This window comes from Lactuca virosa, chromosome 3 (genome assembly GCF_052849685.1).
Source record: "Lactuca virosa cultivar CGN04683 chromosome 3, Lactuca_virosa_CGN04683_v6, whole genome shotgun sequence".
Classification (NCBI taxonomy): domain Eukaryota; kingdom Viridiplantae; phylum Streptophyta; class Magnoliopsida; order Asterales; family Asteraceae; genus Lactuca; species Lactuca virosa.
This window is the reverse complement of record NC_136428.1, coordinates 223,981,572-224,009,507: the sequence shown is the minus strand read 5'-3', so window position 1 is coordinate 224,009,507 and position 27,936 is coordinate 223,981,572. Positions and strand designations below refer to the sequence as shown.

General features: G+C 39.5%; 1 protein-coding gene across 1 annotated transcript; it reads left to right on the top strand.

Moving 5' to 3' along the window:
• Positions 1–20,816: 20,816 nt before the first annotated feature.
• On the top strand, positions 20,817–27,170 carry LOC145164432 (uncharacterized). The gene is made up of 5 exons (XM_079083150.1): positions 20,817–20,821; positions 23,582–24,693; positions 25,141–25,392; positions 25,963–26,023; positions 26,399–27,170. Exons 1-5 carry the CDS (start codon positions 20,817–20,819, stop codon positions 27,168–27,170), a joined length of 2,202 nt encoding a protein of 733 aa, XP_078939276.1.
• The last annotated feature ends 766 nt before the right edge of the window (positions 27,171–27,936 follow it).

Sequence of the window (27,936 nt, the reverse complement as noted above, 5' to 3'; positions counted from 1 at the left end):
AAGGCAATGAGGACATGAAACAAAGTCGCCAGGATATGCTGAGACAAAAGTTCAATATGTTCAACCACATTCTTGGAGAAACCCTGGAAGCTCAACTTCAACGATTCATCACATTGACCACAGAAATGAGTTCGGCTGGGATCTCAGTGCAAAGATTTGAAATCAACAAGAAACTATTTAATTCTCTTCCAAAGGCATGGGATATGAATGTTGTTGTCATCAAGAAAACAAAATATCTTAACCGACTTAGTCTGGCTGAAACCATGGCCATCATCAAAGCATGTGATCTTGATGACAGACAGAGAGAGATAAATCATGTGAATTCATACTCAACTACAAATCTCAGAATTTCTACAAACAATACTTTATCATCCTTTACCACTCCTCAAAGTCAAGCTTTCACTATTTCACAACCACAAGGTCAAATGTTTGCTACCCCACAAGTTCAACCTTTTGTTGCTCCTCAACCATCATCATATACCACTCCATCCATGCAAAGTGTTCAACCTTCAGTATCTTATCCACAAGTTGCTTCCTCTTCAAAAGCATCAGTTCTAGCTCCTGCACCCAAAGAAAATGAAGAAAACTTGGCTCTTGCTACCGGTCTTGTCAACTGCTACAATGCCTTCGTGGCTGGAGAGCTACCTCCTCAACTATCTTTCGCTGATTTGGATCAAATTCATCCCGAAGATGTTGAGGAGATGGACATCACATGGAAAATTGCTATGGCGGTGTTCAGGGATAAACAGTTCTCCAAGAAGACAGACAAAAATAATTGGGGAATGAATGCTGAAAAGAAGGTGGGTTTCAACAAAGGCAAACTCCGATGCTTCAACTGCCATGAACCTGGCCAGTTTGCCAGAGACTGCCCAAAGCCTGACAGGAGGGAGAACAACAAACGAACGATGGTGCCAGTGGGTAGCAGCAGGGGAGCTACCATCAATAATCAGACCGCGAATCTTGCAGTGGTGGCTCAATCGTTTGATTGGGACGACCAAATTCAGGCCTTGAGCATCTCAGGACCTGAAAATGCGCATCTTGCCCAGATCAACGACACTGCGGAAGGAGAAGTTGAGATAGACCCAGAGGCTGAGATGATGGAACTACAATTTGCATTCATGGTTCAAAGTACCCTAGAGCCTGCAAAGCCAGAGGTCAGTGAAAATTCTTATTCTCAATCTTGTATTAAAACTGTCAATTTTTACGTGATCAAATCGAGTTAATAAAGAGAGAGAACGAGGACTTAAAATATGAGAAGTGTGAACTTAAGATAGACCAGAGGCCCTTAAAAGAGAAATTAGAGGCCAAGACTAGCGATTTTAGAAAGTTGCAGGAAGATTACAGCAACAAATGTGAAAATTACAATTACATAAAGAAACAACTTGCTGTTGTCACTGCTGGACTTGACACATTGAAGACCCGTTTTGCAAATGCCGATTTTAACTTTAAAAAATTTGATGCGTCAAGTGAGAGAGTGGCAACAATAATTGAAAAAAAAATGAAATGGAAGGATCAGAAGCAAGTAGGAATAGGTTATGAGAGTTTCCCTCCCCCATTCAATCACACTTATATTAACACTCCATTAACTCAAGCTGAAATAGACCGAGAACCATTCATGGTATATGGTAAATCAGTTGCTGAACAGGCGACAAGATGTAGTGCTAGGAAATTAGATACTAACATTTCTACTTCCTGCGCAGATTCATCTTTAAGTCAGGAAAAGCAAGAGGCTGGAGAGAAAGTGTCTGAAAATAATTTTGTGTCAAAATTTGGTGTTCCTATTTTAAATAGTGATAAGTCTGTGTCTGTTCAAACTGATTTGATTATGATTAGGTGTCAAACTCTAATGTTTCTGATAAATGTGGTGTTGTCTTTATTAAATTTGTTGAATCTGACACTAGCACATCCACACCTTCTACACCTGTCACACAATCTGACTCCTGCACTTGCACGTGTGGGACAGTTAGAAAAGACAAAAAGGACACAAAATCTGACAAAGGTGGTACCAGTTGTAAAGATAAAAAGCAAATATGTTTTAACTGTGGTACTGCCGGCCACATTGCTCGAAATTGCCCTAATAGAGCATTTGTTCATTTTTCTACACCGAGAAGAGAAAATGAGTCTCGAGGAAGGTCTCTAACGAGACAGTCCTTAAGATCTCGTCTTCGTGATGATGATCGGAAAGTTCATAATGATAAGGAAAGGGTTGGTCTTAAAACGAACAAATAGGTTTTCACTAAGCCAGACTGTGGTATGTCGACAGTGGTTTGTTCCAGGCACATGACAGGAGACATTTCCCAGTTGCACAATATTCAAAATTTTAATGGGGGATATGTTTCCTTTGTGGGAGGGGATGGCGGAAAGATCACTCAAAGGGGAACAGTTTCTAATGGAGTGCTGAGCTTTGGGAATGTCAACTATGCACCCGAGTTAAAGCACAGTTTGTTAAGCGTCTCTCAAATTTGTGACAAGGGCGATTCAACGCATTTCATCGATAAAGAATGTCTAATTTTGAAGCCAGGCATTGTCATTCCAGATGAATGGATTCTTGTGAAATCAAAACGGGATGTAAATGCATATATCATTAACATGAACAACAATCTTCCTGAACAAGTCACTTGCCTTTTCTCAAAGGTTTCCGAGCACAATGATATGTTGTGGCATCGAAGACTCGGACATGCTAACGCAAAGAACTTGAATTGACTTGCAAAGAATGACATAGTGCGCGGGCTTCCTGTCAAGGATTTCATCACGTTTGAAAAATGTGTGGCATGCGCACAAGGAAAGCATCACAGAAAGCTACACCTGCCTAAACAGGTCAATTTAATCAACCAAGTGCTCCAGTTGTTGCATATGGACTTATTTGGTTCGGTCAACGTCCTCAGCATCAACAGAAATTCATATTATCTGGTTGTGATCGATGATTTCTCGCGGTTCATGTGGGTCTTCTTTTTGTCCAATAAGGCTGGGGTTGCTGACCCGATTAAGAAGTTTATTGTGATGATAGAAAACCAGACCAACCACCGGGTGAAGGCGCTCAGAACTGACAACGGGACGGAATTCAAGAATGATGTTCTCGATCATTTTTGTGCGGAAAAAGGGATAGTGCATCAATACAGTGTCGTTCGCACACCACATCAAAATGGTGTTGTTGAGCGGCGGAACAAAACACTATAAGACGCTGCAAGGACGATGTTATGTGACTCAAAACTTTCGGTTTTCTTTTGGGCCGAGGCGATCAACACGGCATGTTATGTTCAAAATCGTGTTCTGATCAGAAAAGCTCATATGAACACTCCATACGAAATTCTCTACGGTCACAAGCCATCTGTTAGTCACTTCCGTATCTTTTGGCTGTCGTTGCACCCTCCTTCATCTGGAATCCAACCCCAAATTCAACGCCAAGGCTGATGATTGTTACTTTGTGGGGTATGCTGCTCGCACGACGTACATGGTCTACAATAAAAAGACAAAGCAAATCTTAGAATCCTTCGACGTGCGCTGGTTGGAGGAGAACGAGACGGATGCCAGAGTCGGTCCAGATTGGTTGTTTGACTACACATCTTTATTCAAATTGTTCAATGTGTTTTCAGATGATTTGTCTGGTTCCAGCTCCGGTTTGAAGACTGTGATTGAAGATGAAGACGAAGAAGTTGTTTACAAACCGTTGGTGGTGTCCTCTATGACTCCTAAAGTGGATGCATCTGTTCCAAGCGATTCGTCAGATTCTTCGAGTTATTAAACCAATCCAGATGCTGATGCCACTCCTCTTACTCCTGATGAAAGAGAGTTCATGTCTAGAGATTCTTCCGCGGTTACTCAAACATTTATGGAACTTCTCTTTCCCGAACCGATTGCTAATGAGTTCGTGGCAAGCCCCTCCCACGATTCCAGACCATCTGAGGTGGATCATTCAGCAGATGATGGATTTGTCAAAATTCACAACCTTCCCGTAACGCTCAATGACATCAGACAGGAGCTTCATTCCAGAATTCAACGCGATCACCCTATCGAAAACGTCATCGGTCAGCTGGGCAACGGTGTTCGAACGCGAAGTCAGAGTGGAGATGTAAATACATGTCTCTACTCTTGCTTCATCTCTCAAATAGAGCCAAAGAACATCGAAATGGCTTTGAATGAGCCAAGCTGGGTGGATGCTATGCATGAAGAGTTGAATCAATTTGAAAAGCTGGGGTTTTGGAAGTTGGTTGAATTACCTAAGGGCAAGAAGTCACTCGACACGCGCTGGGTTTATCGAAACAAGCAAGATGATTCAGGGGTTATTGTGCGTAAAAAGGCGCGATTGGTTGTCCTTGGATTTCGTAAAATAGAGGGTCTAGACTACACCAAAGTTTATGCACCGGTTGCTCGCTTGGAGGCTATTCGCATTTTCCTCGCATATGCTTCTTACATGAACTTCATGGTTTACCAGATGGACGTCAAGACTGCCTTCTTGTACGACGCTGTGAAGGAACAAAATCTACGTTGATCAACCTCCTGGGTTTGTCAACTCAAAGTTTCCAAATCACGTCTACAAGTTAGACAAGGCTTTATACGGGTTACATCAAGCTCAAAGGGTGTGGTATGCAACTCTTACGAAGCACTTGCTCGAGTATGGATATATACGGGGAACAATCGATCAAACCCTATTCACTAAGCATGTTGGTGCTGATCAGATTCTGGTGCAAATATATGTCAATGACATTATATTCGGGTCAACTAGTTTACAGTTGTGCAAGGAGTTCGAATGAATGATGAAGAAGAGGTTCGAGATGAGTTCTCTGGGGGAGATTACCATGTTTTTGGGGCTTCAGGTCAAGCAAGATTCAACCGGAATCCTGATCCATCAAGCCAAGTATGATATGGTAGAGAAGTTCGGGTTCAAAGACTCAAAACCTGCCTTAATGTGAATGGCCGAGCGACCCCTGTTGACTCCTGATCCTGAAGGCGCATCCATAGATCAGGCTGAATACAGATCGATGATCGGGTCGCTGATGTATTTGACCGCGATCAGGCCAGACATTATGTTCGCGGTTTGTCAATACGCACGTTACCAGGCTAATCCTAAACTTTCACATCTTATTGCTGTCAAAAGAATTTTTCGGTATCTCAAAGGCAGCCCAAATTTGGGTCTTTCGTACCCGAAAAATTATGAATTTGATTTATATGCTTTTGCTGACAGTAATTACAGAGGCTGTGAGCTTGACAGGAAATCAACGTTTGGCCGATGTCAGTTTCTGGGAGATCGGTTGATGTCATGGCAATGCAAGAAACAGCATACAGTCTCAACGTCAACGGCGGAGGCAAAATATGTTGTTGCTTCTGCATGTTGTTCTCAAGCCATATGGATCCAACATCAGCTGTTGAATTACGGTTTGAATTTTCTAGAAACCCCTATTTTTTGCGATAATGAAGCTGCAATTCAGATTGCTAAAAATCTTGTCCAACACTCGAAAACCAAGCACATTGACATCAAAGTGCATTTTATCAGAGACTGTTATGAGTGTTCGCTCATTCGGTTGGAACAGGTTTCCACTGCTAATAATGTGGCGGATTTGTTCACAAAACCGTTCAACAAAGCTCGATTCGATGTGCTTGTGGGATTTTTGAAAATGATACGCTTTGAGGACTAATTTTTGTTTTAGGTTAGTTTAAATTTGCGCATTCAATTTTCATTCTCTCCCATGCACAAATTTAGGGGGAGAAATAAACAAAAACCAAACAAAAATTAGAAAATTAAAAAAAATCCAAAAACAGTTTCATTTTTGTAAGTGTTGTGATGGGAAGTGATATATTCATGTGATAACAGGCAATTTGAATCTGTGTAATGTACCAAAGTTGAATTGTCTAGCTCTGTGTTCGATGCGCTAGTAGGCACGATAGATTTAAATGGACTTGACTAGGTATAGATGAACTTAAGGAATCTAGAGACTTGACAAATCTTAACTTAGATAGTTCTATTTAGCCTGACAATATGACGCTTGGGTAGATTGAGCAGGGAGATATACATGAAAATCCACCGGTCACACTAAAGCAATCTGTATCTAGAACCGTGGTTTAACTCTTCCTCGATGTACGGACTTTGTTCTTAATTCCGGTATTGACGGGGCGACTGGGGAATTCCGATAAATTAGGTCCGTAGAAGGTTATTTTCTTGCTTTCTTTCTGTTAGTCATATGTTGCCTCCTCTACGTGATTGAAATTCATCTGACCTGGACTGCAACATATGCAATTCTATTTCTCTGCATCTTTTATTTATGCAATTCTTCCTGTCTGTTAGCCATATGCTGTCTCCTTTGCGTGATTGAAATACATCCGACCTGGTACACAGTATATGCACCATTCTACTTCTCAATCCCTCTAAATCTGGTTAGTCATATGTTTCACCCTCTGCGAGATTGGAAGAGATCCGACCTTGGTGTACAACATATGCATTCCAAATCTGACTTCTCCCATAATAATTCTCTGCTCACCTAAAGTAAGGAGTATTTTGGAAGTCCCTGATTATTGGGGTATATCAGGAAGCGGGAAACATGTTCTAGTACATCTAAAACTGAACAATCACTAGGTTGTCTGTAGATCTCGCTGCTCAATTTAGGTGGACAACAATATCCTTGGTCGTCGTCAAATAAATGGTCCTTAGAAATTTTATCTAGAAACATAAGGTCACAATGCCTTGTCATTTGTAGTATGTCAAAAATTTGTCACAATCTTTCGTCTTTAAGTGGACCACAATACTGGCGATCGGCCAGATCTAGACATGAAGGTAGAGGTACCGATAAACGGATTTGGGCTGTCTAACAACTTTGATCCCAATCTCATAAAAATATTATTAGCATTGGTAAATGAGAAATTAGTGTTAATTCATTTTAATTTCAATTTTAATTTTAATTTTAAATTTTATTTTTATTTTGCTAAGAAAATCAGAAAAAAATAAATAAATTAGTTTAGTTTAAAAGTCTTAGATTTTATTTTATTTTATTTTTATAGTTCTCAAAATGCATTATTTTTAAATTTTTTTGAGTATTGGGCTTAATTTTTGAGACATCTTGGGTTGCAGCCCAAATGGATGGACCGGGTATGGTCCATGTATAAAAGGAAGGTGATAACGGTTGTAAACTCTTCTTTCCCTCATTTCTGAGTGTGCGGCCATAAACCCCTCCCGAATCCTCTCATCACTGTTAAATCGATCCATCTAAATCTGTGTTTTTAACTCGAAATTGCTTGTTTACTCTTATAGGTATGCTCATTGCGATCACCAAAATCATAATATAACAAAAAAACGACCATGAATCAAGGGTTTAATCGAAGAATTTGAACTGTTCGGCATTTACGACTCTTGAGTCGTTTACGACCATTGAAGGGTTTACGGTCGTAAACCCGTTTACGGCCGTACACACCATCTTTGACCGTAAACCCAAATTTTGAACATAAATTCTTGTTTTGAACACTTAATCAACATTAAAAGCCTAATTAAATTGTTTAAGAAGTAAAACCTATACTTAATTGTTTGAATCTATTGTTTTCTCACTTGGCTTGGTTAAGTGCAGATCAAAATGACTGAACTCAAGTTTGCTAACAGTTACAACTTGGCTATCTTCTTGGTTGACCCACGAGCAGCCCACGGTGATTTCAAGTCCATGGTGCATGGTTTTAAGATGTGCTGCCTCGCTACCGCTCTAACTTTGAATCTTGTGATCTACCAAAGTCAAATTAAAGAGTTTTGGAGCTCTGCTGTGGTGAGAAAAGGAGATGGTGGCTCAAAACTTGTTGAAGCAACTGTTAAAGGAAGGAAAATTACTGTTACAGAGCAGATTATCCGAGATGTTCTAAGAATTGAAGACCAACCAAGCTTTCTGACTGAGATTGAATTGGCTCAAGCTGAAGAAATCATCAAACATATGGGTTATAAAGGAGAGTTTCCTCCAACCATCAAGAAGCTGTTACCACTTTACTGGAGGTTTCTAGCCCATGTCTTTGTGAGCTGCATCTCGGGTAGGAGATCTGGGGCGGATGAAATTTCTCTACTGAACAGGGGTGCAATCGCCGCTCTTGCCGCGGGTCTTGAATTCAATTTCTCAAAATTTATCTTGCAAGAATTGATCGGGAATATTGAAGGAAAGAAAAGAGATAAATTCCTTATGTACCCAAGATTCCTACAGTTGATCATCAACAACAACTACCCGGAGATTGAGAAAGAAGGAGAAACACTAGACATGAAATCTCTTGGGTCAAACGCATTTGGTTTAATGAAACAGAACCGTAAGGGTAAGTATTTCTTCGAAGGAAAATACCCTTTGGTGAAATTTGGGATGTTTGCCGAGTTAAGTGATGCATCTGAGTCTAACGACTCCTCTGACCACATGGAATCTGACGATGATGTCATTACCGTCACTAAGCACGAAGATGAAAGAGTTCCTCCTGTTGCAATCGTAGAAGAGGAACATGATAACATGATAAATGTGGAGGTGCAAAGTAATTTCAATGAGGGTAAAAATGTGAATGGTGATGGTTTTAGTGATGATGATTCATTTTTTGGTGGAGACATGTATGGGGCCAATGATCTTGACTTGTCTTTCGGATTTGAAAAAAAATTACTGCCCATCAAACGAAGAGCTCGAATCCTTCCTTAACGTTGTCGATGAAGTTGCACAACCGAAAACAGAGACAAGGGAAGAAGAAGATGTTCAAAAAGCAGTGCCTCCTACCTATTCAGAACACACGGCCGGTGCTTCAGTTGACATGGATGCAGCATCAAGGATTCCTCCCCTTCATGCTGCTATTCCAACCTCTCTACCTTCTGAGAGTGATCTTGTGCTGACAATTGCCTCCCAGCCTCCGTTGAAGAGAAGAAGACATGATCCAAGGCCGGGAGTATTTATTCGGGAACAGGCCTCGCCGACACAGCCTGCAATCACAACACCAGTTACTTCTCTAATTGTTCATACACAAGAATGACCAATAACTATGTTTGAAATCGGGAGCTCTTTAGTTCCTGGTAGTTCCTCCCCACCAAGGCCTACGCACGACATCGCCTCTGTGAGGCTTGCAAGGGCCTTGGATGCACAAGAAGAAACATGCCTTCCTCCTCGCGGAAAAGGCATATCAATCGAGGAAGGTTAGCACAGAGGGAGTGGAGCCATCCAATGCAGAGCTCAAGGTCAAGATAGGAGTGTTAAAGCAGACAATCATTGAAAAGGATCTCTTGATAGGTAAAATTGACGTTCGACTTTCGGATATTGAAGCAGACAACAAAACCAAGTCAAAGCAGATAACAGATCTCCAGACTCACCTTGGAGCTTTAACTGCATGCTATTATGATTTGAAGAATAAACTTTTTGAAGAATTTGGCGACAAGTTCAAGTCATCAGTCGAACAGCCTGCAGCCACTGAAGGTTTTTCCAGTGTCCCTATCCAACCTTCTCATCATGACAACCCCATGGATCCACCACCTCCCAGAACCACAAGGATTATCGATCGATTTGAAAAAGAACCTGTAAATGCCCACTATCGAATCACAATCAGGTATGCTAAGAGGAAGACTACGGCTGAAAAGAAAGAAGGATTGCTTTTTATGAAGAATTCTGATGAGATCCGCAGTTTCGACAAACCTCAACTCACTGTAACCGATCTTGAAAAGAGAAGGTTCGGGGACAAATTTGGCGATCGATCGGGAATCAAGATGTGGTAATACAAAGACGAATTAAAACCGTGGATGGTGAAAAGAAACTCTGGTCACACGGAATATTACAAGGATACTCAAGACTTTTGTTCCTGGACTAGAGTTGATCTTACAGAACTTTCGGTTGCTCCATTTGACAATCCAACTCACAACTCTGCAGCCTTTGAATTCAAATTATTTCTGGAAAGGCAAGTCAGGGAGAAGTTTGCTAGAATGAAAATATCAGAGTCTCTTATTAGAATAGACAAGGATGTGCTCGATCCCCATACCAACGAACCTATGAAGATGGTGATGTGGCCGCCAACCAAACAGTTAAAATAAATTCCCATTCCTTTTCACTTTCATGAGGGATATCTGAATAAAATGGAATTTTGGGTGTACGATGAGGCCACAACCACCGTTGTGATCAAGTTTAAAGAAGGTGTTCTTCGTTTATCTGACACAAAAGATCTTCAGCGGTTCAGTGAGAGAGATATTCACACCTTGGCGAGTCATCAAATTATGTCCAAATCGGAGCTTATGGGGCCAGCCGCCAAGGAGTTCACAGGAATGGTTGCAAAGATCATTGACAAGAGGCTATGAATAGGGGCTACGGGAAAATTAGATGTGATGTTTTTGGAAATGCCAAGATAGGAGAAGACTGAGCTCAACTAGCCTCAAACCAAGGGGGAGATTGATAGGTCACAACTTAAGTGGTTTGGGCTAGGAAACTATTTGTATAAGTCTTAATAGAGTCTTGGTCTTGTATTGTACATTCTGGTGTTGCTTACGGTTGTGTTAGTGTTCACGGCCATGAACGGGTTTACGACCATGAACGTGTGTTCAGCCGTTAACCCTGTTCACGTCCAGTCTGTTCCTATAAATAGTGTCAGAGTGTTTCAGAGTCTGTAGACGTATTTAGAGGTGTTTACGGTCATAGTGTGTGTTACTCAAGGTGTACCAGACCTTTCTTCTAATAGACGTGTGCATTGCTTGATAATCTTATTCTTCTACTCCATTCTTGTTCTTATTGATTGCTTACTGTTTTGATCACCGGTTTGGATCATTGGATTGGGACTTTACACACATGTATCCCTTCCTCGCTGACCACGTGTCCTAGGAAGTCCACATTTCGGATCCAAAATTCGCATTTCTAAAACTTCGCATACAATTTCTCCATCCTTAATGTCTCCAGGACTTGTCGTAGGTGTTGACTATGTTCTTCGTTACTTCATGAATAGATTAATATGTCGTCGATGAATACGATCAGGAATTTATCTAAGTAAGGTCGGCATACACGGTTCATTAGGTCCATAAACACTTCGGGCGCATTAGTCAATCCGAAGGGCATCACTACAAACTCGTAGTGACCATAACGAGTTCTAAATGCCATTTTAGGGACATCTTCCTCCTGGACTCGTAGTTGGTGGTGCCCCGACCTCAGATCGATTTTTGAGAAGTAGCTTGCTCCATGAAGTTGGTCGAACAGGTCGTCGATTCGGGGTAGGGGATATCAGTTTTTGATGGTGAGTTTGTTCAACTCCCGATAGTTAATGAACATACGAAATGATCCGTCTTTCTTCTTAACAAATAGAACTGGTGCTCCCCAAGGTGAAAAGCTCGGTCTGATGAACCCCTTGCTCAACAGTTCGTTCAGTTGACTGGAGAATTCCTAGATTTCGGTTGGGGCCAATCGGTACGGTGATTTGGCTATGGGGTTGGGCTCCTGGAATCAAGTCGATTCTGAACTCAACTTGTCGTACGGGTGGTACTCCCGGAAGGTCTTCTGGGAATACATCGGGAAAGTTACAGACCTATGGAATGTCCTTGATTTCCTTCACTTCCCTCTTCTCGTCAAAAACGTGTGCTTGGAATGCGTGTTACTTCTTGCGTAGATAGTTCTGAGCCTTGATGTAGGCGATTATTCAGAGGTTTGTGTCGGGTTTGTCACTGTAGATGACAAGGGTTTCGTTATTTAATAGGCTAAGGCGAACGGCCTTTTCGTAACACCTGATATCGGCAAAGGTGAGGACTTAGCCAATCTATGTCAATTATGATGTCAAAGCTTCTTATTGTAACATGCATTAGGTCGATTTGGAAGGAGTGATTGTTTAGGGTTAGAGTGCATCCTATGTATACATCTTTATCGCTTTCAGTTTTAGCATTTTCCATTTCAACTGTGAATATTTCATTGAGTAATTGTGGCTTTTGTTTGAGTATGTGTTTAAACTTGTGACTCATGAAACTCCTCTTCACACCGCTATCGATAAGTATGCATGCATATGATTTATTGAGGAGAAACGTACCAGTAACCACCGTGGGGTCCTTCATGGCCTCCTTGTGCCCTAACACCAGAACCCTTCGTGTACCCCCAACATTCCTGTTATTGGCTTTTGGGCATTCTCTCCTGAAGTGCCTCGTTTCCCCGCATCCGTAGCATGTTTGGCTCACCCCCGGCATTTGTGGCTGGGGCGGCCTGTTGGGTCGGCGCCGTACAAAAGCGGGCGGTATGCCGTTTGTTGTTGCAGTTGCTGCATTACATCTCTCAACAAACTCCAGTGTGGTGGATGTTGCACTTGTCGCATTTGGGTAGGCTCCCAGCATATTGTTTCGTTGGTGATGGGGCGGCAAGGACAATGGTAGCATGGACTGCCATTATTTTTAGTCTCTTTGCAGGCTTTTGAGTCGGTTGGCCCCTCCTCTTGTTCCAGAGTTTTCTTTTGTTGTCTCTCCCTTTCGTTTGTTCGGGGATGGTCGTCATATTGCCCTGGCGGACTCCCTGATCCACAAGCATTTGTGCCAAGCGTCTGACACTGTCAAAACTGGATGGGTTGGCCGATACCACATTTCCTTGAATCTGGGGGGGATAGTCCCCAGATGTAACATTCCACCTTTTTGCTTTCCGGGGTGACCATCCCGTCACATAGCACACCCAAGTCGCTGAACCTGGTAGTATAGGCTGCTATATCGGAGCCCTTTATTGTGAGGCTCCAGAGCTCTTTCACCAGCTTATGTACTTCGCCCCTCGGGCAGTATTTGTTGGATAAGGTGTCTAAGTCCATAACTATTTCTGGTATGTACTTGACCCGGTTGGCATGGTCCATTTGGGCTGCATGTATAGTTTTCATTATGTCTTGTTTGGTAGTGAAGACCTTGTGGGGGTTCCCAAGGCAGGAAGACCATGTGGGGGTTCCCATGGCAGGCAGTTAAGACCACGTGGGGGTTCCAGTGACACTAGGTGTAAGACCCTGGAGGGTTTCCATGGCTTCCTCATATAATGTATGCATGGCTTATGTGATATATGTAGCTTTTATAGCTAATATAATATGTGTTATGTGGATTGTGTGTGGGGTATGCTCTGGGGGACTCACTAAGCTTCGTGCTTACGGTTTACAGTCTTGGTTTCAGATATCATCGATTTGTAAAAGAAGGGCTCGAATTGATTGCAGTGCACACACCTATGATTTCCGCAATGAATGATTTTGGGATGAACTCTGATAAATGTTTTACTTAATGATGATTTGAAATATTTGAAATATTTGAAATAAATGGTATCAATGTTTTAGATATATTAAAAATGAAATTTTTACCCTTGATTTTTGGGTCGTTACAAATCATAACTATCTACTTAAACCTATATGTCTTCAAGCTGATAACCTTTTCTTGACTTGATATTTACTCCATCCTAGGAACACATGCGGGTTTTGAAAACGTCAACTTCATGTTGGTGAGTTCACATGTTTTGAGGTATAACAAACTCTTTTGAAAACTTTTCGGAATTCTTTATGATTCTTAGCTTCCTAGCTTCCCATGTTTTATTATATCATCTCCTAGATTACTATCTTTTAGGATATTTTGTTAATACTACTTTATATATTTTCAGGACATCTAACGATCCTTATTATCTTTTAGGGTATCTATCGATCATATCTTATTATCTTTTAAGATATCTACTGATCCTATCTTATTATCTTCTAGGATATCTACTGATCATATCTTATTATATTTTAGGGTATCTATCTAATCATAACGTATTTTATATACCATTCTAAGGTGTCCCTAATGGTAGTCGGACCTCTAAGGTTTTTCTAATGTATTGTCATGATCCCCCATAATCAACATTGTTTGACTAATAATTTTCCCCGCCACGACGCTTCATCGGACGTCAAATAGTGAATAATAAGAAAGTTATCATGTCGGGATTGTACCTATGATAGCTTATTTTATTTCCTTATTTTATTAGTTTATTTTAGATTTTTAGATCTTTTTATCATTATTGCATTGTATTTTATTTATTTTTCTTTAGTATGGATCGTACCGGGTGCTTTTTATGTTGCATGAGGAATTTTGCAGGGTTTTGGAGCTTATTGCGATTGTGGATTAGAGTGAAGACGGACTTGTGGGCTCTCGAAGCGCTATTGGGCTTGGCGGATCCACCAAAGGAGATTTGGGCTTAAAAAGATAAAGGCTTGGATGAAGTGGGCTTGTGAAGATAGATCATGGATAATTAATTTTGGGTTTGGAGCATCCACATTTGAAGATAAAAGATGATTGGCTGATTTGAATCACATGGATATGGAGAGGACCAAAGGAATCTTTGGTAGTGGAAGGGTGCAGTGGTGGAATGTAGGACCAATAGCATTACAACAACATTTGCGCGGGTGAAATTTTCGTCGTGCGGGTACCCGCGCAACTGCCCAGTTTGGGCATTTTGGTCATTTGGCTTACCATAACCTTGGGGGATCAGATCTAGCAGCGATAACTTCGATTTTACACCATTCGAGACCTGGAAGAGGCGATTTTGGAGCTAGAAACCCATTTCCTTTCATCTTTCCAAGTCTTAGGTAGTTTCTTTATGCAATTAGACTTTTGTGATTGTTGTTCTATTGCCATGAGTGGCTAAACTCTCTATATTGGTTAACTTTGGTTAAAACCTTTGAATGTTTGTGGGTTTTTGAAGGATTCATACTAGATTATCAATTATCTTATGTTTATGGTTCTAGATCATATTTCTTATGCTTGTTTAATGCTTTGATCATGAGCTTGGCACTTGAATGAGCTATTGTTAGTTTATTTCTTTGGTTTTACATTGAATCATTGAATTAACTTAGAACAAGGGCTTTATGATGGTAAAAATCATCTCTAGTTTATGAATCATAGCTCCTTTATGGATGTGTAAGCATTGACATCCTCTAGGAATTGGGGATTCCTTCTCTCTTAAGGCTAATTAACTTCTTGGGTTCAATTGCTTCAATTAAACCCTTGATCTTGATTAAGAAGGTGTGTTGTGGGCTTCCCCAACCTCCATACTACCTAAGAGGAATCTTGGCATATCATGCTTCATGATTGCTATAACCAATTTGGGATGAATGATAAGCTTCATGTTGGATCCTAATGATAAGCACACAAATGTTCATTGTGTTGAATTGCCTTGGTTAACCAATTGTTCCCAACATTTGAGCATCTCACTATCTTGCTTAATTGCAAGTTTTTAGTTATTCAAGTCTTTTAGTTTTAACGCAATCATAACACCCCCCTTTTTTTGGTTTAATTGTAGTTAGTTAGTTTATTTACAATCACTACTAGAAAAACAGTCTTTTACGAAGCACAATGCGTGTCGTAAAACGCTCAGACGACGCGCAAATGCGTGTCAAGAAAGGCCCTATCATAACGAGAGACGACACGCTTTTGCGCGTCGTCTATTTACGACGCGCATTTACGACACACATTTATGACACGCATTTACGACGCGCAGTTATGACATGCAATGCGTATCAAGGAAGGCCCTGTCATAAAGGAAGGAGACACGCATTTGCATGTCGTAACCTTACGACGTGCGTGTTTATGACACGCAATGCGTATCAAAGAAGCCCCTGTCAAGAAAGGCCATGTCATAAATGAAGATGACACACCTTTTTACGTATCGTAATTTTAAATGTTTAAAAAAAATATTATTTATAGATTTACTAATTTTCAAATTAAATTTGCATTTAATGTCTGATAATATAAAATAAAATATCATATACAAAAATACAATCCATTACATAAAATTTAATGTCATACAAATAATCGTTCCATGGAAAGATAAAATAAATCAAAAGAAGTTGTAACAAAAATTTACAAACTAATAGTTCTAATAACCTAATGTGTGCCTCACTGTAAACAAGATTTGTGCTGATTTTTTTAAATGTGTGCCTGACTTGTCTCCACTCTTCCTTAGTAACACCACTCAAGGACTCTAAATCTATGAACTTGCTCACAGTATCTATAGTGTCTGCAAAAAAAAACATAACTACAAAATAAGTATTGTCTAGGATCAACAATGTTGCCAAACTAGTAAGCATAATACAAGTACAAATATAAAATACAACAAAAAGTTGAGTAATTTTACAAAACATTCCTTCAAGCTGTTATAAAGAATAATGACTTTACCTGACCAGTAGCATCTATTGTTGAAGATGCAACAGGAAGCATAGGATTTGTATAGTCTCTGAATAACTATAAAGCTTATTAGCTTAGAGGTAAACCCATCAATCATTTTTGTACAAAAGTAAAGTGCATTGACCATATTTGTACAAAAGAGTAGAGTACATTCTCTTTCCTGTAATTTGCTAATAACATTTGTATCAAAATTGGTACATTCACTTAACCCTTAAATCAAGTTTCAAACAAACGATGTGCAGGTTCAGAACATAAATACATTGCTATTACTTTTAAAAAGTAAAGTGCATTGACCATATTTGTACAAAAGAGTAGAGTACATTCTCTTTCCTGTAATTTGCTAATAACAATATTTAACCCATACTCATTTTCTCATCAATCAACTTTATAAAATCAAAATCTACAAAAAAGAAACCTCAATCAATCATTTTATTTCTAAATTATTTATCAAATCAAAATGATATTTGTGCTCAAACAGTCATCTCACCGGTTTCGGTCTTAACTGTTCGAGAATACCTACACGCAAACAGAACTTTGTAACCATGATGGCTTAAAAAAAGTTGAAAGAACTTACCAATTACTCCTCATGTTCTTGAAATCCTTCTTGATTGAGTATGTTAACAGCAACTACAATGCCAGTTCCTGGATTTGAAGTTACAATATGAAATCACATCACATTCTGTAAGCGAATTAAATAACCTAAAATAACAATAAATATAAAAACAAATTATTTAAAACTTAATCTTTATAAATAGTTTTCCATACGAAAAGTTGTTTTTACACTCAACCTTATCTTACTGACTTCCATCTCGGCAATCACTTAACTGGTGAATGGGTATTCAGTTTGTGAATCGATCATATAACAGTTAATGTCATCAATGAGATTGTGTTGATGGTAAGGGCAATTTCGATATTTTCATCAAATCTAACAGGTAAAGCCAGTTATTATAAAATTATATTTAAAAATATATATTAGAAAACATTACAAAAATAAGATGTTAATTAACCGAGGTAAAGCCAGTTATTATAAAATTATATTTAAAAATATACATATAACAGTTTCCTTCCGAACCGGTTTCCAAGGAACCGAACCGGTTTACAAAGTTCATATATTTTTATTGAAGAACCGGATACAGTTTTTTCCAGTGCAGGGTACCAAGTCTTGACAACATCTGAACTCAGTTCAATCTGCAAATTAATATTTTAAAAATTATAGAATTTATATAAACATATATAAAACATATATAGGATTAAAAATGTGATTTAAGAAGTAAGTTACAGAAGTGGGATCTGATTTGATCCAGATCTTCATCCAGTGGGAGATAATTTGCTATCTAAGATGAACATGAAACAAAATTTAAACTATGGAGATAACAACTTATTAGTAATGAAATTATTTCAATAAAAGGATAATATGAAATGACATAATACCTCATCACGAATATGTGTTCGAGCACGGAAGGTTAACCTTTCATGAATATCTGCTAAAATTCTGTCCAATGTAGGCCGAATTCCAGCCAAAGATTCACTTATTCTGCTCAGTTGTTCTCCTATCACTTCTATTTTGAGAATATCCACAAGTTCACAAAGAACATCAAGATTTGTTTCATGGATTAACTTTGGTCTCAGTGTAACTTGAAGGAAATAAGGATGCTTGTTGCAAGAGAGACATTGTGAAAGTGAAAGAATAGACACTCTAGCTTTGTCTCCCAAAACCGCCAGGAACGTTGCTTCAGGTGTTGACTCTGAACCTATGATTGCTTGCACTTTCGGCTTCTCCAAAAGATCAAGAGCTGATGGGCAAAAAAGACAATCATAAACAAATGAATTAAAACAATGAAAAAATATCCAAAGAAAACATCTTCATTGAAATTAAACATGTTGTGAAAGACGTGAATGACAAGTACACGCCTTTCATGTGTTGTATGCTTTTTGGTATTTACTTCTAATCTTGTTACATGATGTGTTCCAAATGAAGTCTGAGATAGTTAACTACATTGTAAGACTTACCAGCAGAGAGAGCATGCAGTGGGTCTCCATGGGTATCCCTATGGTGAAGAATTATCCTTGTTTAGAAGTGAGCGTTGACTATGTAAAACTCAGACACTGCCATGGTGATGCAGCTATGAACAGTCCTTCCACCACCGCTGGAGGTGGACTCAACCCGAAATCCATTATGACCCGATATCCGTGACCCTTTTCCAGAAAACCCCAATTCTGTAGAGAATTTTTTGCGAAGATTACATTGAAATGTAGATGGTGAAAAGCTTCTATTACAAGGGTTCCCAAGAGAATCTGGTTCCTTGACTCTTGCCAGATTGACTCTATGGAAAGTGGGCTTGACGTGGCTGCCAGATTGACGTTTGCAAAATAGGTATGCAAACGGCATTTTCTAAATTAAAAATTAAGTAGATAAATGGAAAGAAAAACTAATTAAGGGCAAATTTCAAATTTTACTGTCATAGAGCTACTGTTTGTGACAAGAATGAAGCTCCAACAGTCACCTGATCAGATAAATAATAAAGTGGTAAATTCAAGTGAATAGCATGATAAAAGCATATCAATTCAAATATTTAAATGGAAAAACTATATGAAAACTTTAATATGAAATCTTATCATGTTATATATGTGGAAAAAGAAATATTTATATAAGTAAAACCTTGGATGTTGGATCAAACTGACCACCAAGAAAGCAAAGAACAATGCAACTTTTCCCAACACAAGAGTTTCCCATTTGAAGCCATTTATTTCTATTTGCTTACCCCTATTGTGAAAACCAAGTCTCCCAGCTTCTTCTGCATACAAAAAATAATATTCATTTAGTTTATCTTCCAACATTAAAAACGTAAAAGAGAAACATATTAACTTCTAGTAACCTTAAGTTCTACTATTGAGATACCCTCTGGTGGAATGGCCATGAAAAGTTGGAATTCTGGATATCCATTAGCAGCATAAGTTTTGCCTTCATCAGTAAGTTGCCATCTCTCTTTCTTGATATCCTCTAAGCAAAATCAAATTCTGATTTATATATGGGAAGATACAAATATGACCACTCATCACCTCTATTTTGATTATCCCAAATGCATACGAATTAGAGTATACTTAACTAATTCTAAATCTACTTTAGAAGATGACATCATTCAATTGCAGAAATATCAAATCCAAATCTCTACTTTCAAATTAAGAGATGAATAGACAGCATACTGGTAAACCCTCGGAATCAAATCCAGGGACTTATACGAACTTCTCTCCAGATATTATCCCAAATAAGTCAAATAACTTATAGTTTGACAAAATGAAGTCGCAAGCAAAATGCCAACAGACAAATATACCTATTTTTACCTGTGATTGCTTTTCCCCTGTTCTGTCTATTTCTTTTACCTTGGTGCACAAGGTGCAAATTGAGTGTGATCAGCTGTTACGCTTACACTAACAAACTCTAAGAACGACTTTTTTTTAAAAGCACCCTGCTTTGTTAATTTAATTTCATGTTTTATCCTTCTTTTCGTTTCTCGCATATATATGCTTGAGAGGTGGCTTAGCATTGAATAAGTATTTAAAGAGGAATATACCAGGTTGCTATCTTTGGAGTGACATATAACAGTTTGTAACTGCAATGCCCTGAACAAAGATCTCTGAGAACGTCTTGTTGTTTGGTCCACTCCATATTTGAACTTAAATAAGCAGCATATATATTTGCCTGTTATTGTATCCAAACACAAGATTTGATGTTCACTATAACAGATAAATGTGAATGTTCATAGGTTAAGGAATATCAACATGTACATACCTTCAATAAATGCATTATTTGATCTTGGATTAGAGAAACAAGAGGTGAGATCACCAATGTGACACCTGGACAAATAAGAGCAGGTAGCTACAAGAAAAGGGTGCAAGAAACATTTAAACTCAATACATTGGACATAAAAAAGAACAATTCTTTTAACCAGACTCTTAACATATGTAAGCAATTAATTAAATAAAGCTATAAGCATCCAAAATCATTAGAAAATGGTATGTAGTACCTGATATGTGAGACTTTTTCCACCTCCAGTTGGCATTAAGACAAAAACATTATTTCCACTCATTGTTGCATTAATCACTTCTCTTTGGTTGGGACGAAATGAATGATTCCCAAACACTTTCTTGTTATTAGCCTGAGAGCAGAATCATCAAACCATTAATTATCACCAATAAATTCATTAGTCTCGCATGTTTTGGTTCCCAAATCAGAAAAAGAATCAAACTTGTCCTAGAGAAGAAATAAGCCCTAACAATGATTAATAGGAAAAAGTAACCATTTTAAGCAACAATTATTATACCTGGTAGAGAAGAAATAAGCCCTAAACCCTCGAAGGAGCTCTGCTAACCCCTGTCGCAACCATTAATCTTCGTATCCTCACACAGTCACACAGGGAGCATGGAGCGATCTCAGAAGTCTCACAGGTCTCGTCAATCTGGCGCCTCAGCCAAGAAGAAATCCGATACTGATAAGAAGAAATGAGGCCTCACCGATGATAAGAAATGAGACCCTAGTACTGATAAGAAGAAACGCGACCTCACCGTTGATAAGAAGCGAAACCCTAAGGTTTTTCGAATGTTTCTTGATTTTCCAGTTTTTCCATGATCCATAGCATTTTTTTGGTTATCTTCCACCATCTATTACATTCTTCAAGATCGAATTGATGCCCTGGTTTTGGAACGTTGGAGTAAAATGTAGTAATCATGATTGTAGTGGTTCCTGCCTAGAACCTTGCAGTTGCCGTCAAAAAACACACAAAAGTATTGGGCTAACAATATACGTATAGTTGCTGGTCGCCATTTTGTGATCTATAGGAATGAACACGAGTTTTTAAGAAATAAATTGTAGAAGGGTTATATGAGTTGTCGAGGTGTAGGTATCGTGATTAGGGTTTGTAAAGAGAAGGGAAGAAGAGAACAAAGGGAGATCTTGAAGCGGGGTGTTTAAAAATTTTAGAATTTTAAGAGAATTTTGTTTCCCACTTTTAAGAAACGCGCCTTTTAAGTAAAAAACATAAAGCGACACTAAGAGAGGACACACATTTTAGATAAAGTGCCCTCCGTGTTTTTAATTTTTTCACATTAGACACTAATTTAAGGGCATGCAATAATGCGCGACCTAAATCCTTAAATTTTTTGAAGAGATGACACTTTTTTAATGTCACTCTCTTTTCCGTAACATAAATCAATGAGCGTCGTGGTTTGCGCGTCGTAAAAGGGTCTTTTTCTTGTAGTGAATAGTTCATTTAGATTGCATTGGTGATTGAATACAACCATTTCCCCGAGGATCGATACCCCTTTTTACCATTATATTACGTTTTATTTGCAAACAAAGGGTGTAATTTGCTTGGTGGACTTGACATCCCATCAAGTTTTGGCGCCGTTGCCAGGGAAATTGGTTATTGTTATTTGATTGTTTATGTCTAGGTCTACAAGAACCGGTGAACTACTCTACAATCCGGAAATTGAAAAAGAAGCAAAAAGGTTGAAAAAGTTAGCCAAACAAGCAAACCAACAACAACTAGTTCAAGCTTCTTCCTCTTCTCCACTAATCAACATAGAAGACCAAGTTCATACTTCAAGTGATACCGACACCGAGCCGAATTCTCCAATTGTTGGTCAATCCTTTGAAGATATTCCATTTGAAAACTACATAGCCATGAATCACACCCCACCTCACAATCCCAACCCAAACCCAAACAATCAAGATGCCAATACACCACCCCAACAACCAAGACAACAACAACAAGAACCCCTCATTGATATGCCACCTTGGAATCAAACCCCTCCTCAAAACCAACCCAATTATCAACCACCACAACCACAACACCAACAATTCCACCAAAACAACCAACCTCAAACCAATGCTTTTCAAGTTCAACAACAAGTACATTACCCAAATCAACCCAATTACCAACACCCTCCAATGTACCAAAACCCAATGTACCCCCAACAACAACCCCCCTACAACCAATATCCTAACTACCAACCTTATCCACCACCAATATACAATCCCCAACAATACCCATACCCACCTTACCAACAACCACCCAATTACTTGCAACAATATCCCAATAACCCCAATCCACCCAACCCCCCTCAAGAGTTGACACTTCGACAAATGATGGAGACGGATGTTACTCACACACCTCTTGGTATTGTTTATCCCGCAAACCGCCAAGGGATTGAATTGAAGTCAAGTTTCATACATCAACTCACCAAGTTCCATGGTTTGGATAGAGAAGATCCTCAAAGGCATTTAAAGTCATTTCATATGATATGTGTTAGCATGTTGCCCGAAAATGTGACATTGGATGATTTCAAGCTAACCGCCTTCCCGCTCACCTTGGAAGATAAAGCTAGAGAGTGGTTATTCAACTTACCACCGGGATCTATCCACACATGGGAAGAGTTACTCAAGGCCTTCAATAGCAAGTTCTATCCCACCTCCCGGATATCAAGTCAAAGAAGTGACATTTTGGGGATTCGTCAAGGAGAGAATGAGACTTTTCATGATTTTTGGGAGCGATTCAACAACTTGTGTACAAGTTGTCCTCAACACAATATTCCCGAACAATTACTTCTTTAACAATTTTATGAGGGTATGAATGAAAAAGATCTAAGGATGATTGATGCTTCAAGTGGTGGTGACATCTTCCTTAAAACCCCTCAAGAGATAAGATCACTTTTTGGAACCATTTCTCAAAATCAAAGGAACTTTGGGACTAGAAATGACATGAAGAGAAATTCTCCACAAGTGGTTGGTGAAGTTAGCAACACTCAACACTTGGAATCAAAGCTCTTGGATTTGACTAATGTGCTAAGTCAAATGGTGGTGGGAAGCGGTCAACAATTGATGGTATGCGGTATTTGTGCCATGACGGGGCATTCCACGGATAAGTGTCCCACACTTGGAAGTGAACCGGAAGATGTGAATGCAATGGGCGGATATCAAGGTCAACCAAGACCCATGGGATTTCAAAACAATTTCAACCCAAATTGGAGGAATAACCCAAACAATCCATACCCACCAAAGCAAAATCCACCAAAACATTTTGATGAGACCCCAACATCCGCCATATCCTTCCCAAAAACCCCCATATCCACAAACTTCTTATAACCATCCAAATTACCAACAACCTCCACAACACGGCCAATCAAGTGGTAACCATCAAATGAGCCTTCAAGAACTCGTCACTTCTCTTGCTCAAAGCCAAACCCAATTTCAACAAGAGACCAAGAACACTTTCTCAAACATTCATGCACAAATTGGAGACTTGGCCACCGCTCTCAACAAGATGAAACAAAGGGGTAAACTTCCATCTCAAACCGAGAAGAATCCCAATGTGAGTGCAATAACTTTAAGAAGCGGGAAAACCCTTGGAAAAGGCAACCCCAAAAGAGTTTCAAGAGAAGAAGAAGATGAGGTTATTATTATTGATCCTCCGAAGGTTGAAGCTACTTCAAAGGAACCGGTTGTCCCAACATTGACAAACCCGACTCTTCCAACAAGCCTATCAAGCCATTGGTCATACCACCACCTTTCCCTTCTCGGTTAGCCTTTTCCAAGAAACAAGAGGAAGAGAAAGAAATTCTTGAGACTTTCCGAAAAGTTGAAATCAACATTTCACTATTGGATGCCATAAAGCAAATTCCGCGCTATGCCAAATTTCTTAAGGATTTGTGCACTAATAAGAGGAAGTTTAAGGCGAATGAAAAGATTCAAGTCAATGCTAATGTGTCCGCGGTTATCCAAGAGAAGCTTCCATCCAAATGCAAGGATCCGGGCATGTTTGCTATTCCTTGTACCATTGGTGACTTGCATGTTGAAAGTGCCATGTTAGATCTTGGAGCCTCAATCAATGTAATGCCATACTCGGTTTTTCAATCTCTCAATGTTGGACCTTTGGAAGAAAACGGAGTCATCATTCAATTAGCGGACAAGTCAAGTGTATTTCCAAGAGGTGTGTTGGAGGATGTACTAGTTCAAGTCAATCAACTAGTATTTCCCACGGACTTCTATGTCATTGACCTTGAAGAGAAGACCCCTTCCAAGTCATCTATGATCCTTCTTGGAAGACCTTTCATGAATACCGCTCACACAATTATTGATGTCCATAATGGGAAGATCACAATGGAATTTGATGGAGAGATCATTAACTTCAATATCTTTGAAGCCATGAGATACCCTAGCAACATTTCTCCATTATATCGGGTTGATGTGATTGAACCAATCACCCAAGAATTATTCGAGTTATCACATGGGGATCTTTTGAAGATGGTGCTCAACATGAGTTTTGATGTTGAAAGTTTGAAGAAAACATTGGATATGTATACATTGGACTCCGAAGTTGAAGAGATTGTGAAGACTTTAGAACTTAACAACTCAACAAAAAAGGATGTTTCTCAAGTTGCCTTATCTCATTCTCCAAACAAGATGCCACCTTCCATAATCCACCCACCCACACTTGAATTGAAAGTCTTACCTAGCCATTTGAAATATGCTTATCTAGGTCAAGATGAAACTCTACCGGTGATCATCTCTTCTCAATTGAAAGACATTGAAGAAAACCAATTGATTGAAGTCTTGAAAGATCATAAAGAGGCCATGGGGTGGACAATAGCAAACATTAAGGGGATAAGCCCTAATGTATGCACTCACAAGATACTCATGGAAGATGATTGTAAGCCTAGGAGGGAAGCTCAAATACGATTAAATCCTCCCATGATGGAAGTTGTCAAGAAAGAGATAATCAAACTCCTTGATGCGGATATGATTTACCCGATTTCCGACTTCAAGTGGGTTAGTCCGGTTCAAGTGGTTCCCAAGAAAACGGGAATCACGGTTGTTGAGAATAACAAAGGAATAATGGTACCCACTCGAGTTCAAAATGGATGGAGGGTATGCATTGATTATCGAAAGTTGAATTCAAGCACACGAAAAGATCACTTTCCTCTTCCTTTCATCGACCAAATGCTCGAGAGATTGGCGGGCAAGTCACATTATTGTTGTCTCGATGGATACTCGGGTTTTCATCAAATACCCGTTGCCCCCGAAGATCAAGACAAGACAACCTTCACATGCCCTTTTGGCACGTTTGCCTACAAGCGGATGCCCTTTGGATTATGCAATGCCCCCGCCACATTCCAAAGATGCATGGTGAGCATCTTTTCAGAGTATGTAGAAAATATAATTGAAGTGTTCATGGACGACTTCACAGTGTATGGCAATTCGTTTGATGAATGCTTGGATAATCTTGAGAAGATTTTGAAAAGATGCATTGAGAAAAAGTTGGTGTTAAATTTTGAGAAGTGTCACTTTATGGTCAATCAAGGCATCATCTTGGGACACATCGTCTCCAAAAAGGGAATTGAAGTTGATAAAGCCAAAATTGATATCATCCAAACCCTTCCTTACCCAACATGTGTTAGAGAAGTAAGATCTTTCTTGGGCCATGCGGGATTCTATAGAAGATTTATCAAAGATTTCTCGAAGATTACGCGTCCGATGTGCCTCCTTCTCCAAAAAGATGTTGATTTTGACTTCAATGTTGCATGTCAAGAAGCCTTTGATAAACACAAAGCCTTGCTCACTTCTGCTCCAATAATCCAACCTCCAAATTGGGAGCTTCCTTTTGAAATAATCTGTGATGCAAGCAATTTTGAAATTGGAGCGGTCTTAGGTCAAAAGGAGGGCAAAGCATCACATGTCATCTACTATGCCTCCAAAACCTTGGATAATGCTCAAGCTAATTACTCAACCACCGAGAAGGAACTTCTAGCCATTGTATTCGCCTTGGAGAAATTCCGACAATACCTTCTCGGAACAAAAGTGATTGTAAACTCCGACTATGCCGCATTGAAGTATCTCATGACCAAGAAAGATGCCAAGCCACGGCTGATTCGGTGGATTCTTCTTTTACAAGAATTCGATCTTGAGATAAAGGACAAAAGTGGTGCCGAAAATCTAGTTGTGGACCACTTAAGTCAGTTGAATATTGGTGACTCCTCATCTTCTATCCTTGATGAATTCCCGGATGAGCACCTCTTCTACATTTCAAACACCATCCCATGGTATGCGGATATTGTGAACTACTTGGTTACTAAAGAAATTCCTCATGCATTTACCAAGTACCAAAAAGCCAAGTTGAAGAGTGATTCCAAATACTACGTATGGGACGACCCTTATCTTTGGAAACATTGTCCGGATGAACTAATACGGCGGTGTGTTCATCAAAATGAGGTCAAATCAATCTTGAAGTTTTGTCATGAGTATGCATGCGGAGGACATTTTGGTCAAAACAAAACCATGCGAAAGGTCTTAGAATGTGGACTCTATTGGCCAACAATGTCAAGAGATACTTATCTATTTTGCAAAAGTTGTGATAGATGTCAAAGAACAGGAACCGTATCCACGAGACATGAAATGATTCAAAGCCCTATCCTCATTTGCGAAATCTTTGATGTATGGGGAATCGATTTCATGGGCCCTTTCCCCGTCTCTTTCGGATACACTTATATACTCTTGGCGGTTGATTACGTATCAAAGTGGGTTGAAGCAAAGGCTACAAGGCATGATGATTCCAAAACTGTGATTGACTTCTTGAAGTCAAACATTTTTGCAAGATATGGTGTACCGAGAGCTTTTGTGAGTGATAGGGGCACTCATTTTTGCAACAAAATGATGGAAGCCATGATGAAAAGATATGGTGTCACACACCGGATATCAACCGCTTATCATCCACAAACGAATGGCCAAGCCAAAGTGTCAAATAGAGAAGTTAAGCAAATTCTTGAAAAGACGATCAACACCACACGAAAAGATTGGAGCTTGAAGTTAGAAGATGCATTGTGGGCGTATCGGACCGCCTACAAAACTCCAATTGGTATGTCTCCATTCCGCCTCGTCTATGGAAAGTCTTGTCATTTACCGGTGGAATTGGAACACAAGGCATATTGGGCAGTTAAAAAGTGTAATTTCAATCTTGAAGAAGCCGGAAAACACCGAAAGATGCAACTTCAAGAAATCGAGGAGTTGAGGAACTAGTCTTATGAAAATGCAAGCATCTACAAAGATAAGACAAAAGCGTTTCACGACAAACACATCACTCGTAAGCATTTTATTCCGGGCCAAAAAGTTCTTCTTTATCATTCACGCTTAAAGCTATTCCCGGGAAAGTTGCGATCTCGATGGCACATACCTTTTATTGTTTTAAAAGTGTTTGATCATGGTGCGGTTGAAATCAAGAGTTTGGAAACAAATCAAATATTCAAAGTGAATGGGCATCGCTTGAAACCATTTTATGAAGGCTTTGACACAGGAGAATTTGACAACATAACATTGGAAAATCCGAATTACGAAGGTTGACGGAAGCGGGGCTAAGTCTTGGCAAAGACGTTAAATAAATGCGTTGTAAATAAATAATCTCCGCTTGAAGTTTTGGGTGTTTCTAAGCTTGAAGTTGGTCTAAAAATAAGCATTTGGAAGTCTAGCAATGATCTTGGTGAAGTTTGAAAAAAATGAAAAACATTCGAAATTTGTGCGGGTACCCGCGTAGACGTTGCGCGACTGGCCCCCAGCCGCGCAAGTTCCGAGTTCCAACCTCCACAACTTAGAATTGCATCTGATTAGTCTGCGCGGCCTAACTACACCCTCGCAGATGCTTGCGCGCCCAAGAACAAAATGCAACCTTCCTTGCGCGGCTGACCCATTTTACCCACAACTCACCCGCCCCACCCGGTAACCTGCTCCAATCCCACTCCCTACCCGGATCCGACCCTAGTTTCGACCCGATACCCGACCCGTTCCATCT